The sequence below is a fragment of the Syzygium oleosum genome, unplaced genomic scaffold (assembly GCF_021117445.2).
Source record: "Syzygium oleosum isolate NSW1041296 unplaced genomic scaffold, Sole_v2.1 Sole_v2.25, whole genome shotgun sequence".
In the NCBI taxonomy this organism is placed as follows: Eukaryota; Viridiplantae; Streptophyta; class Magnoliopsida; order Myrtales; family Myrtaceae; genus Syzygium; species Syzygium oleosum.
In genome coordinates, this window is record NW_026607509.1 from 5,504,053 (window position 1) to 5,518,680 (window position 14,628).

Consider the following 14,628-nt stretch of genomic DNA (forward strand, 5'->3'; position numbering starts at 1 on the left):
TATAAACTCTTTGAAGAAAAAAAAAATTGTTTCGAATTTATATGAGAAGTTTCATTTCGGTGCCTCCTTAATCATTTTAAATGCTTTGTCCATCTTTGATAGTCCTTTTTTCAAGAAGTGCTTGCTATCAAAATAAATAATTCTTCTGGAAAAAAAAAATCTTATTCTCCGCTACCTTATTAAGGAGGAGGATGCTATATGACTCCAACAAAGAATTCTAAGTTCTCAACGATCAAATGCAATTTTATAAGCTCATGCGCTGTCATTCTGTGAAAGAATTATAAAGTTGGACTATGAAGTTAACTAATAATAAGTCAATTTAAGCAGAGATCGAATCAAATGTAATTGTTTCAATCTTTACATAATGAGAAGTGCAAGGAGACTAGCTCTGGGAAAATTTGATTTGAACGATCGAAAAGTCATCGGAGATTTGGGGTGTCCCAAAATTAATTCACTTGCAAATTGACTGACTTTTCAATCCAACATACATTTCCTCCTTACAGTCCTTGAAGAGATAGAGAAAAGAACACCGAAGCAAAGACGATGTGGAGGAGATAGGATACGAACGACGAAGCTTATATACATAAGGAATAATGTCACAAACGTAGTACATGTCAGTAACAGGTTGGTGTTGCTGACTTAGCAACCACCCTAAATCCCACCCTCCCTCAAAACTGCCAAAATGACTTCAGAGAAAGAAAGAGAGAAGGACAAAATCATTATGTTCAGAGGAGAGCATCTCTCAGCTATTATCATTGTAGCTTGAAGTTTCAAGCGTTGGCAACTTTGCTCATGATATTGGATGCATAAGTGGCAATCGTGGATTCTGGCGATTGGCGTAGCCTTCCAATTACTGGGAAAAGCTCCGAAGAAACGAGATGTTGTCTGCACGGCAGGTGCGCACACATCTTCGCTAGTGAGAAGAGAGCTATTTTTAAAGGCGACTCGTTGACCGCATCTTTTCTACTTGGATTCAGGGCCACAGCTGAGCAGTCGGCCACCAACTTCAGCAAAGCCTACAGTACGGAAAACAGTATTAAGAGTTCTATTTGCTCAGGAAACATTGTCGTACAGCAACAGTAAAGGACTACACAATGGTTCTATGCTAATTCTTCACTTCATTGCATTATATCAAAATAAGCGAACAGATGTTGCTGGGCAGCAGAGAACAGCTTTCTATTAATGGCACCGGATCCAGATAATGCTTTTGTTATTTCTATCCATGTCAAGCCATAGCGGATAGAACAAAACCGAATAGTAGAGAAGTAGGTTTTTTCGAAATATTTCCACAATGACTAGTAGACAACTGTAGTACTGGAAGAAATCTTCTGCTTCATTGTTTCATCAATATTCATGCCAATAGAAGCAAAGGAGGCGCATACCTGCATGGCTCCCTTATCCACTATGTCTTCACATAGTTTGTTTGAGTTACGAACGAGGTTGCTTAAGGCCCCAGCAGCATTTGCTTTGGTCTTGTCCTCATCTGTTGAAAGCAACACAGCTGCAAGCTGAGGTATGGACCTCCTGAGCTCTTCATACAACGTATCATTGTGATATGCTGCATTTCCAATCTAGAAGGAGAACATTTAAAAACAATCAGTGGGGCGAGCAGATTAAGTGTTTGACAAAGCAAGCAAATTTTCTTACAGCAAAGCAAGCAAATTTTCTTGCTTTTCTGTCTGGATCGGAGCAGCGGTCAATGAGGAGATCAACTATATGGTGTTTTGCCTGCTCAAAGATACCGAGCAGTGATTCAGTTGACAATGCTTTAAGAGCTCACAGAGAGAAACTTGTACAGAAGTCAGAGAAAACAAGATCTTATTTGTTAGTTCATCATAAACCACCCAAAAGACACTACTTACTAGCACATTATAAAAGTAGGCACTGTGGCGACACATGTTACCGAGAGCACAACAAGCCTTTGCACGAATATTTGAATCTTCATGGATAAGAAATTCCTTCATAGTTTCCAGGATAGCAGCTCCATTGATGTACTCATAGAAAGCCTGCAAAGTCTCGGTTGTGGAAAGGTGACCCAGATCAATATGATTGTAGCACATAAACTAGTGCTCTATATTTGTGAGAAAAGAACCATGTAGTAATGAATTGATCGTTCTTCTTTCTTATGTTATGTTAGACAAATTAAAATTTTGAATAGAGTGAAAATAGTATTGAGAAGTCAAACGTGTCCTCAAAATAAATTGTAACTAAGCGAATAATAGGATTATGCTTAGAAATGAAATATTTATCACTATCTATTGGGTGACTGCCCATGCTTCGGTTCCTATGGTGATGCCAAGCAAAACGAATCAGACACAGAAGGGCATTCCAATCTAAGGCTATTTCTTCCAACCAAACAGAACCCTTGCTCCATCATAAATACAGAATTGCACTTTCTTTATGGCTAGATATTATCAAAGAGTATTTGCGTGGGAAGAAAACTAGAGTATGCAAAACTGCAGTTAAATCTACTACAAGAGCAATAATATTTGAGCATATGGTGTAGATGGAAGTGTCTTGGAAGACACAAGGAAGAATGAGCATGACTTGAGACAGAATTGCGATTGATTGACATTTTTCAGGATGACAATGACAACTCTTGACACTAAAGTCCAGATAAGGATCATATATAGAGTTTAAGTTTGTTGTACTCTTGCAACTACCGGGTCGGGTTTAATTCAATCATTGAACTTCTATACTGTCTTCACCCTCCTAAATAATCAAATGTGGCACCAACCTAATCCACTAGCATAGGTTGCCCCAGGTAATATATTTTTCCTTACACTCTGACAATTAACATGTATCTGGAGAAATTCCCAGCCCAAAGGACTAATGCAAAAATTGCTAAGCCAGAAAATAAAAGAGGCACGATCACACATCTTTAGATCAGGACTAAAACAATGTTTATCACTGAGAGAGACAGAAAGCAGAATAAATTAAAACAGCCAACTTAGAGATACGTGGACTTTTTATGCTGGAACTGGCACCTGGGGGAAGAACCAAGCAGGCATCAGGCATTTCTGCAGCGAATTGATCCCTAAGCATACATAGATGTATCATCTAATGACATGCTAATGTACAAAGGCAATTCTGTGTGCTTGTGCAGAGCAACTAATTCTAGCACGTGGACAAGTTATGATATAGGTGCAAAAGCGAGCATCAAGATTTCCTTGTGGCAGCAGAGTCAACCCCTAGCATTAAATTTTGCATGTAACGACAAGATAACCACAATGATGAAATCCATGTTCAAATTCCAAGTGAACTTGCAGCAATTAAACGATAAGGAATCAGAGGCTGACCTTATCCATCCTCGCTAAATCAGATAATATCATCAAAACATCCAGTATAACCTCTTTTGGACTTGACGCACTGAGTAATATTCTCATCCTGTTTGGATGTAGCAAGCCCTTGCCCACAAACTGGATAGCAAGTGGTCTATGACCTATCATTTTAGCAATAAAGGCAACTGGTTTTCCAGAATCTTTCAGGCCAAGATGCTCCAAGCAACGCAGGATGATACCGGGCACACCAACCTGTGACCCAGAAGAATGTGTATTGTCACAGGTCTTTCTCATACTTTTAGTATACTACAAACACCACAAAGAACTATAATTTCTGATAATTATATAGCTATCCAGATGTAATAAGCAATATTGCAGAAAATGCCACTCTGTACTTCAGAAAGAAAATACTCCGGCGTCTATGATTCTCCTCATAAAGAGAATCTAATTTCATAAGAAAAAATTCGTTGTGTTCTACACAATGTAGAGGATAAAATATTTCCTTTGTGTGCGCGTGTTTGTGAGAGAGAGAGAGAGAGAGAGAGAGAGAGAGAGAGAGAGAGAGAGAGAGAGAGAGACCTCTAGAAGGATCTTAATATACTTTCCCATGTCCTCTTCTATCGCCTTCCCCATGTCTCTGTCTTCTGTGTATTTTCTCCCCCCAGGTAACCCCATATTGAGGAGGGATCCACTGTTTATGGAAGCGGTGGCTGATGCCAATGTGGGAGTATATTGAACTACGACAAAAGGAAATGCTAATAGATCAATTACTGCATTAATTAAATCTCTCACGCCATCCTTCCCTCCCCCAGGCCCACTCCAGCACCTCACAAGCTGAACATGCGCGTCAGATACTAAATTTAAGATGACATTGACAAACTCGGATCTAAGCAAAATCTGACGAAATATTGGAGCTCCACCCCAAAGACAGTGAAATATTGAGGAGACTGTCCATAAAACTCCGATCGGGGACAATCCAACTCCATCATTTGCATTATCAACTTTTCCATCAGGTGCATTTGAAAATTTGTTACCTAACAAATTGAGTAGAAGCATATGAATACCATCTGAACACAAATGGCGAGCAGATAACTGCTCTCCCCTCTTTAATGTCATTTCCAGCAGACCAACAAATCCATCTTTGATGCCATGCCAATATGATAGCGCTTCATCAATCCCTTCATGTTTATTCACCCGGGATGTGTTGAGGTAGTCACAGAGTACAGATGTCTGGGGGATCAAAGGTGCCGCAATCATGGAGGAGTCGGAATTTGCAGTTTCAAGAGATAGGATGGAAGCAAAAGCCAACATGGCTGACGCAGAATGTAGTTGGCATTCACTTCTCACCCCTTCATCAGAAGAAAAATAACTCGCAAGCACTGTGAGTCGAGAAGCTTGCTTTTTGGAAGATGATGTCAGAATAGACACTGCAGAATTTCTTCCAGACATCTTCAAACATTGTGCTACAATGGCCAAGACAAGGCATGCATGCTGAACCATAGCAGTAGGATTATGTAATTTGCTCTTCAAATTCTTTGTTTCCCCTGTCTGGTCATTTTTGTTTGAACATGAAGCACAAAGGCCTAAGAGGGAGAATATCTCCGAAATAATAGTACCGTCTTCACCACCACTAACAACAGTGGTGACTGGTAAGGTGCTGGGCAAGCCACATAGAAGATTTGGAATGATTCTGTTCTGCAGGCAACACCTTGATAACAGCTGAAACACATTTAACACAGAATGACCTCTTACCTAAATAATCTTTGAGAGAGAATATGATCTAAAAGTTTGAAACGACTAATAAAGGCCTAAAAATCTCTTATAAGCAACTTTCCTCAATTAATCATTGCAAAAAAAAACAACAAATGACAAAAATGACAAAGAAGGGCATCTATACCACTATTTAAGAAAATATAGTTTAGGTCAGGAGACAAGCACCTGAATAACAGCCAAAGCTGCAGTCTCAAGACGCTGATCAAGTGAATGATAAATCGAAATCTGTACAGACTTTGACTTGAGGAATGCCCTTGTCACTGCATCGATGATTCTTGTAGATTCCTTCCCAACCAACAAACCTTGTTCACTCTCTTTGATGTCAAGCCGGAGCAAAGAAGGACTCCGTGCAGCATCCAAAGGATACAAATAAGCATGTTCCTTTGTAAAGAGGGTTTCGAGGGCATCAGTCAATGACCACAGGGCTCTGCATCCTTCAGAAACAGCTCGCAATAAATTTGGGGAGCCTGAGGATAGACTTGAACCGGCAATTTCCAAGCAGAGACAGAGCTTTTCCACTAGTCCAGAAGCTTTGGCATGATCCACAATATCTTTCACAGTTTTAAACACCACAGAGGGCACATATTCTGCATCATTGTTGATATCTGAAGATGCTTTAAGAGAATGAGCCACTTTAGATAACACGACTGTAACGCAACCAATGGACTCATTCAAAATTCTTCCAGATGCATCTTCATTGCATCTAACCACCTGCATATTCAACACCAGAACATGGCAGCTTGCAGTTTGCACACTGGTTACAATTCAGAAATGCCAATAAATAAATAAAAGTACCTGTGAGAAGATATTAACTAAAATGACCCAGTGCTTGAAGTATGAATTTGTAACTGCATTTCCAGATTGGTCAATCAATACTTTGATAATTGCCAAACCCTGAAAGGTAAGACATAGAAGTGAAGACTCTACATTTAATTAAACTTCTCAGAAAAAGACCAACAACAGACATAAAAGTGGATACTGATGTGCAATTGATGAATTTAGCAAAAGAAAAATGTAACAAAAGCATTGCTGCTCACTCGGGACCAAAACAAAATGACCAAAATGAATTGTTGAAGAATTTGACCAAACCATTAGAATAATAAAACAGGAACACGGGAAGAGCAATTGAAGACAAAAAATGGAAGTATATAAATCGCACATCTGTTTTACTGCATGAATTATCTAAAGGAAGATAGCGCTAATTACAAGAGCTTAGAAAAAATCCATCAAGCCAAGCTCTGATACTTGAATGGCATGTGAGAGCTAAACTCTCTCTGTGTCTATGTTGTTTCTTATTTGTTTCGGAGGATTTTCTTTTCATTTCTTTTTTTGTTTCGGGGGGGGGGGGGGTGGGGTTTTGTTTGTTGGGGGAATGCTTGAGGTTTAGTCAAAATGGAGTGACAACTTTTGTCATCATTTCATTTTTGGTAACCGTTTTCAACATGAGACAAAGTGTGTGTTGAACTAACATGAAAATGTGGCGCAAAATCCAAATAAATTTGAGCAATGATCAACCTTTGTTACTAAATCGTTAAGATCAACTGATGTCAAGCTGACTACAGTTGCTGTGAACTCAAGAACTTCAGTCAGTAGTTCATCATTTAGCCCCTTGGAATGAATGGCTCCAGCTGCAACTAAGTTAGAGACAATCCTCAGTGCCTGGTTGGACCTTAGGATGTCTCGATCACTGCAAAAGTTGGGCAACTAAATCAGCATACTGTATGAAAAATATCACATGCTGAAACAAATTGCAGTATCAAATGAAAAACCCCCCCTTGAGCTATGCAGTGACTTAACCTGCAAAATCTTGCATGACGGAGCAGCAGGATACCAGAGAAGTAATCACACTAACAGTTTTACAAGACAGAAGCTAACAAACATATGCAGCCATGAACTAAGCTTTTTATTTATGTAAGCATCAGAACTCAAGTGCATTGCAAATGTGAGCTCGCTCAAGCTGAAGAAGAGCAATTCAATCCGTTTCTTTCATTGTTCAGGTAGTAAGTTCACATTTTTCCATAAGAAAAAGACTACATAAGCGGCATGAAATGTCAAGGACCAGATTAGCAAGATATTTCGGCATTTAATCATACAAAGGCTCTATTATAGAGATGATGACTCTAGGTTGCATCATTGACATCAAATAATAAGTATCAACATGGAACTCCACCATCTAAAAAAAGAAAAAATCACCATCTTGTGCGATAGGACCGTCTTCCTACTTCCTATGTTGGAAATTTCGTACGCATACAGAAAAAGCTTGTAGGTTCCTTCATGAAAGAACCGAATTTCAGTTTTCCAGATTGGACATTTTCAATGAGTTCACCGGGAACTCTATTCCGGCAACACCTATCCATGTACTGTCGGTGTCTGTCGCTAATTACATGCCTGAATGTAATGCAAATTGCAATCACTTCTTTGTGGCAACATGCCTGTGCCATACCTTTATGGGTAGGAAATTTATGCTCTCGCTAAGTTCATGTGGAACAAGAGGAGTAATATCGAAACATAAGAAATCCTTATGGATTGACTTTCTTGCTCGTTAACATTTATATAATCGTGACTACAATTACGGCAAAAATCCCCATTATTAATGCACATTTTCAAGAAAATAAGCAAATCTATCATGCATCAGCAAGTTCTACTGGATGCTTGAATAAAGTCGGCTATCACGAAGGTTACAGATGAAGAACCTCTGAGAACTTAATTCTTTGGACCATCTCTTTAGAGGTAGCAAAATAGCGGCTAGGGCTTCACTATCTTGACCAATTACTTTTGCACCTTTGACTGTACGGGAGTTGTTCTCTAGCTTGTCTAGTGCTTGACAACCTGAACATCAAAATACTATTGCAATCAGATGGCTGAAGGAGTTGCTAACAAACAGCAAGTGGAAATATTAATTAGTTGCCAAAACTTAAAGGACACTGATCAACTAATAAAAATTGCAAAGTTAGCTTCTCGAAATTCTGAGCCTAAGTGGAAAAAAAAACATATATAAATAATGTGATTAGATATTTATTTGAACCCTCAAACAAATGACATGTAGCTGACAGTGAACACACCATGCAAAGTTGAAGAGCATATGCTTGATGAGAGCAACGAGTATTTATCAAGCAAATTCTGACTCTGCGCCTGTTGCTCAGGCCTTTAAGCGATTATATCAAAATACATTGAAACCTCATTCGGCTACTACAAGTGAGTTTTTATGTACATAAAGGGTACAATTTGAGGTAACTCTTCTCTAGGGTAAGTATAGCGTAGCCATTCAAAATACTCCACCATCATGTTATATATCGCTTACATTCACTAAGAATCACTCAATTTATCGTCTTAGTAACTTCCACAATGTGATGTAATCTAGATATGCACATTGAGAATAAAATTTCAGACTCCACTTATTATTATCTTATAATTTAAAATTGAGCAGACAAATTGCATGAAGACGTGAAATTATCTTGTTGCTGCTCTTATCTAGCGCAAGAGCAACTATGGTAAAGTGTACTTTACCTTTCTTTTCAATATCGTTGGGACTTGCAAAGCCGGGGAACTCCTCTGTAGTAGAGCAAATGCGGGTTGCTGAATTAAAAGCATGCATCTCCTAGAATAATGGATTATAAAAATTTCAGCAGCCAATCTTAGATGATAAGAATGACAATGTTCATTTAGTTTCATGGTTCCACGATGGAATACACTTCTTGACAGGATTTGGACCTAACTATTAAACATGGATTTTCATAGAATTGTAACAATTGAGGATATTTTTACTAATAGAGAGGGCACTAAAAATTTCTCTTGTGAGATAACAATACCCCAGCCTTATAACTTCAAAAGAGATAGCAAATTACCGTGGCTTCTTCTTCAACAGAGCTTTCTTTGACAAATGGATGCTCAAGGAGATCAGGCCAAGTCAACCGATTCTGAGGTGCCTACATTCCAAGGCCCAATAGTACGATTAGAGTTTCCAAGAATCTGGGGAGTGGATATTATATATGACACTATGATTGATGAGACATTTCGATTTTCAAACAGTAGACTACCTTACAGAGCAAACCTTTCAAGAAGCTCTTGAAATTTGCACCCATGTTGTCAGGATATTTTACTGGATCCTGGCATGTAACATGGATTCAAGCATTAGCGTAAGTCTTTAACAAATACTAACATGATTTGATAGGAAAAAGAGTCACCTTAACAATGTGTCGAATGAGAGCATATACTGAATTAGTATAAAATGGAGGTTGGCCAACAAATAACTCATACCTGTTATAGGAAAATTGAGATCGTTTAGTTAAAATTAACTATATTTCATTTTTCTTTATGTCAAGAAAGCCTAACTTAGATAAATAAAACCTGAGCCTAAGAAGTATACACTAAGTCATCAAATAAGTAAGACATGACCGAGCCCCAATGGATGCCAAACGGGACATTTTTTACTCTTGATGATTTGAAAAAATCAAACACACGTCATGTGACAAAACCACACAAGTTTACTAACACTAAGCCAATCCCACATGGCTAAAGTACCACAAAATAGACAAAACTATTTATTATAAGGATGTTAATGGAAAAGAAATTTGTCGAAGACGGAAAGCTAAAGTTGAGCGCAAGGAACACGTACAGTATAACTCCAAGGGACCACAAATCTGCAGTGTGATTATAGGGCTGCTCCCTCACTAGTTCAGGAGCCATGTACAATGGAGTACCTGAAATGCAACTTGCTCATTTAATTTGCCCCGCTGCACCAGTGATATAGGCAAGCTAGTCGTGCAATATTGTACTAGAGGACAAACCAACCTTTTATTGATCTTAAGACAACAGTATTCATAGACATTGCTCGGGCAAAACCAAAATCGCAGAGCTGTGGCAAGGAAAAAAAATCACATGAGAGGCATGGAACCGGCAAATTGATAAGCCTTCATCGAGAATAGTGTGAAACTCCATGCGAGCGCATTTTGAGCTGATAAAGGTTTAAAGATTTTACGAAATCAATAGATTTTTAGGCAGTTATAAGATAACTGCCAGTTGGATACTTGCCTGGAAACAAACTAAAAGCTGATGGGAACCCTAAAAAATGAGATGCAAGGAAACCACAGGACTAGGCCACATCAAAGCCCCTTTTAATACCAGCATCAGTACATCATTTGTGCATGTCATGTGTAACTGGCCAACTCAAAATGAAATTGCAATATTGAGAATCAGATTATGTTCCTTGTTTCCTTGCATCTTTTTAGACAATGAGGCTGAGAATCACTTTGCTCCGGCTAGCATAGTAAAAGGCATAGTAAGGAATACTCCTGATAAAAGCTTCAGTAATAAGAGATTTATCAACCTTAACAACAGAACCAGCACCGATCAATATATTTTGCGGCTTCATGTCACGATGGATGATACGGTTGGAATGCAAATAGTGCAAGGCTCTAACCTGAATCAAAGGTATAGAAAAGTTTACATCACAATAAGGGGAAAAGTATGATAGTATAGAGCCACATAAGCGGAGCCCCTTGATAAGTACCAACTGCTTTGCAATTGCTTGAACTTGCTCCTCTGGAAGACATTTATCATCCTCAAGAATCTCAAATAATTCACCCTGTAAAGTAATTCCCACAATCATGTCTTTGACGTTGTTATACAATCACTTGTCGATACTGCCGTGGATATGAATTATGTGAACACAAGGGAGAGGAAGGAGGAAGAGTGTATGTTTACCTGAGCAAATTCAGTAACAACGCAAAACTCTTGTGGACTCTCAAAAGCATCGAGCATTTCAATGATATTTGCATGCTTCAATTTCCTCAGAATCTACAAGGACGTGCACATATATCTACAGATAAATAGACAGATAGAAGAAAAAGGGGAGAAAGAGGGAGAGTAATTGAACTTTGTCTAAAGGGAGTGTTTGTTATTAAGTACCAAGGTATTGCATTTGTTCGTATTGCGTTCTATGTGATTAACTAGATCTCTGAATTGGTGACACCTGAAATTAAAGGGCCAGAGCTGCATTTCTGTCCTCTCATAAAAAAGCGTTGCTTCTTTTGAGCTGTGATTCTAGAACGAACCAACAAAAAGCTCCATCATTCCTATCTAAACTCCACAACATTAGTCAGGTTTCAAGAGGTTGAGGGGTTAATTTCATTGGAATGAAATTGTAAATGCCATATCTTGAGAATGGGTAAGAATCCAGGGCAGGGGGACTAAAATTGAGGCCCCCAGTTTAGCATGAACGTGAGAGAAGAATAGTTCTCCAAATTGGACTCGTCTGTTGTATCTTATAATTAACTTCTGAATTATGTGACCGCTGTTAAAAAGTCCATAATACCCCCTATGGACAAGGAGGACAGACTTGCAAAATGCATATTATTTTCGGTGTGAACAGTGGGAACAGTTTACACACTTTCTAGTATCTCTTTAAGAATGGCAGGTGTATAGTGAACTAGTAGTAGCAAGCTCGAGCCTGTTGCTGGAAAGATACTAAAACCAGTTAAGGTGGACGAATGCTAGGCTAAAGGCAAATCCAGTATGCTCGCAAAGCAGAGAACATTTTCTTTGTGATATGAAGAGTGTTAACGATGTCGTAGAAGGATGGAAGTTGGTGAATACTATACTATTCATGGCCCACTTGCTTTCTAAGGTCTAGGACGTGCTAGAAAAGATGAAATCTGTGCTCAGCACTTGAGTGTATTAAAAAATAAAATACTCCAGTGATATTACGTGTATCTGGACTGGGATGAGACTGCAGATCCAAACTTCCTGTTGATCCTTTTTGGTACAACATCAGCAGCGAGAGCAATTACATTAGTACCTATGTAATGTCTATCAACTCTAAACACGAACTCCATCTGGCTAAACTAACACTTTGCAGCACGATCTACGGTGAAATGCAGGTTCATTATAAACCTAGCAAATGCATTACCTCAATTTCTTGCCTCAAATTGTGGATATCCTTTTCGCTTTTCCCGTGCTTCATGATGAATTTCATCGCAACAGTCTGCAATCATTTACCACGAGATGTCAAGGAGGGCTCCGGTTGGGTAAATTAATTGGGAGAAAAGGAAGAAAAAGAGGGAAAATGCACGACGAGGCGAACATCTGACCAGTACCTGGCTAGTGTATTTCTTCCTTCCCTTGTAAACCTTCCCAAAAGAACCTTCTCCCACGAGCTCGATAACGTGGTAGTCTTCGATACCCATCTGGCGCAGCACCTGCGCACGTCATCGGATGCGGTAGCACGTTAGCACCCTATTCATCGGAGAGGCCAAAAAGCAGACACATGGCCGCACCGAGCTTACTAGCAGCAGCTGCAACTGCTTCGAGCGGAACTAAGCAAGGGTCAAAATAGAAACGCCAGATTGGGAGGAGGACCCTTTTCAAAAAACTGAGGACTGAATTGCGCTAGCAGTATTCAGGTCAAACGTCGCGATGCAGAATTTACCAATGTGAAAACCCCCGCAATGGCGCGAGAGCGAAGGAGCGGGACGAATTCAAACTGGGATCTTGGCTAATTTGGGGGGAGGATACTGCGCGAGATCGGGAGATGACTTCCCGACAAGGGATCCAAAACCTGGTAAAAAAGTGGTGAATCGAGGTGGAGTGTGCCGAGAGAATTACCTGAACGAGAGCTCGAAATGATGACGAAGATCGTTGTCGATCTCTTGCGAAGTTTCCTTTTGAATTGACGCGAGAGAAAGCTGCGGTTGCTTGTTGGGCTAGAGAGAGAGAGAGAGAGAAGAGGGAGATGAGTGTTTTTGAAAGTCGATGAGTGGGGCTCGTCGCCTGCAAAATTTCCCGCCCGTTTGAATTTGCTAGATTGGTGGGTGAAATTGACCCTCCGAGTAAGAAAATGATCAAGAAAAGTGAGTGGAGTAGTCTTCATAGAGTTATAAAAGTAGATTTAAGATTGATGATTTAAGTCTTTTAAGATCTTACTTTGATTAATTAAGAACTTCAAATTTAAAATAAAAAAAAGCCAATCAAGTTTCGAGCTCGCCGTTACTGGAATGAAGGTGTCGAAAAAACAAGCGAGTACTTCATATTGTCGCCTGGGTCATGCGAGACTAGCCAGAGACTAGGGTTGCGCATGGCAACTTGCCAAATAGTGTTTGATTCTGTTCTTTTGTTCCCAGAATCAGTTTGGGAATAGAAATCCGTTTGTTTAATTTTTTGATTCTGGGCACAAATTCTCGCAAATTTGTGCCCATAATTAGTTTTGGAGCAGAATCAAGAATAAAAAAAAAGTAGCTTCTTGATTCTGAGAACAAAAATGAGAATCAGTTTTTTTTTCTTCTTCTTTTTCTTGGTTTTTAATATAGCTTCTAATGTCTGACGCGAGGGCCACCCTCGCCGTATCTAGCGAGATTAAAATATTTTAATAAAAAAATATTATTAATAAAAAATATTACTAATAAAAAAAATTTACCAGCCATGGCCAGCGACCAGGCCATGGCGAAAAAAATAAAAAAAATATTTTCACTAAAAATATTTTTTATTAAAATATTATTAATAAAAAATTATTTATAAAAAAAATATTTTACCGGCCATGGCCAGCGACCAGGCCATGGCAAAAAAAATATAATTTCAATAAAAATATTTTTTTATTAAAATATTATTAATAAAAAAATATTTTACCGGCCATGGCCAGCGACCAGGCCATGGCGAAAAAAAATATATATATTTTCAATAAAAATATTTTTTAGTAAAATATTTATAAAAAAATTATTAATAAACAAATTATTTATAAAAAAAAATTTTACCGGCCATGGCCAAAAAAAATATAAAAAATATTTTTAATAAAAGTATTATTAATTAAAAAATATTTTACCGGCCATGACCAAAAAGGAGGAGAATAAAAAAAGAAAAGAAAGAAATATTAAAATATTTAAAATGTTATTAAAATATTATTAATAAGAAGAAATTTTATGCCGTTACCAAACGCATTTCTGTTCTTTTACTATTTCAGGAATAGAAATTTTGAGCCGTTACCAAACGCCTTCAAATGCTCAGAATCAGTTCCCGGGCACAGAATAAAAAAGAATCATTTCTGACCAGAATCTGTTCCCGGGCACAGAATGATTGCCATGTGCAGCCTAGAAGCATGCAAAACAAACTGCCAAAATTGGGAACCACTCATACTAAACCGAACCGGCCATCCATTTCCCGATTCTTAAAAGTGGAATTAGTGTCCTGGTGGTTCGGTTCCCGATTCTAAGGGGGAACCGAATTGATCGGACCGGACCGAGTACCTATATATATTTTTTATTTCTTTAAAAAAATTAGTAAAATGTGAACCAAACCCTAAGCGAACTTCATTGGCAAAAATTAGTAAAATGTGAACTAAACCCTAAGTAAACTTCATTGATATAAATTTATTAATAAAAATTAGTAAAATGTGAACTAAATCCTAAATGATCAGTTCCATTGGATCGGACCGAACCATCTATCACTAGATAGCAACAGCTGAGTTTCGCCGAAAAGTTTTGGGAATTCTTTTTAAGAAAGACCACCAACAAAAAAACCTTTACGAAATGTAGTTTTTTTTCCTTCAAACGGCATTTACCCCAAACTATTTTTTTGACCATAAAAA

At 38.4% G+C, this 14,628-nt stretch overlaps 1 protein-coding gene across 2 annotated transcripts; it reads right to left on the reverse strand.

Annotated features, from left to right (window-relative positions):
- Positions 1-436: 436 nt before the first annotated feature.
- LOC115665812 (serine/threonine-protein kinase TIO) lies at positions 437-12,841 on the reverse strand. 2 transcript variants are annotated; one of them, XM_056303071.1, is made up of 23 exons: positions 12,657-12,841; positions 12,411-12,546; positions 12,149-12,250; positions 11,962-12,036; positions 10,758-10,850; positions 10,564-10,638; positions 10,381-10,473; positions 9,846-9,909; positions 9,670-9,754; positions 9,239-9,311; positions 9,092-9,160; positions 8,900-8,980; positions 8,562-8,652; positions 7,748-7,883; positions 6,570-6,741; positions 5,850-5,948; positions 5,220-5,765; positions 3,861-5,000; positions 3,300-3,533; positions 1,863-2,006; positions 1,648-1,728; positions 1,383-1,571; positions 437-1,016 (listed from the first exon to the last, which is right to left on the reverse strand). In XM_056303071.1, the coding sequence occupies exons 3-23, from the start codon at positions 12,236-12,238 to the stop codon at positions 771-773; spliced, it is 3,876 nt and encodes a 1,291-aa protein (XP_056159046.1). In that variant the 5' UTR covers positions 12,239-12,250; positions 12,411-12,546; positions 12,657-12,841; the 3' UTR covers positions 437-770. The 2 variants fall into 2 exon arrangements, with proteins under 2 accessions (XP_056159046.1, XP_056159044.1); XM_056303069.1 differs by lacking the exon at positions 12,411-12,546 and having other exon boundaries at positions 12,657-12,840.
- Positions 12,842-14,628: the final 1,787 nt, after the last annotated feature.

Bases quoted from the DNA above. Each gene is read 5' to 3' on its own strand.
- LOC115665812 (XM_056303071.1), bottom strand. From the start codon at position 12,238: ATGGGTATCGAAGACTACCACGTTATCGAGCTCGTGGGAGAAGGTTCT. The intron at 8,981-9,091 runs GTAGTCTACTGT...CTTGGAATGTAG, and splicing joins TGAAAGGTTTGCTCTGTAAG to GCACCTCAGAATCGGTTGAC. The intron at 5,001-5,219 runs GTGCTTGTCTCC...AATGTGTTTCAG, and splicing joins CAGCTTTGGCTGTTATTCAG to CTGTTATCAAGGTGTTGCCT.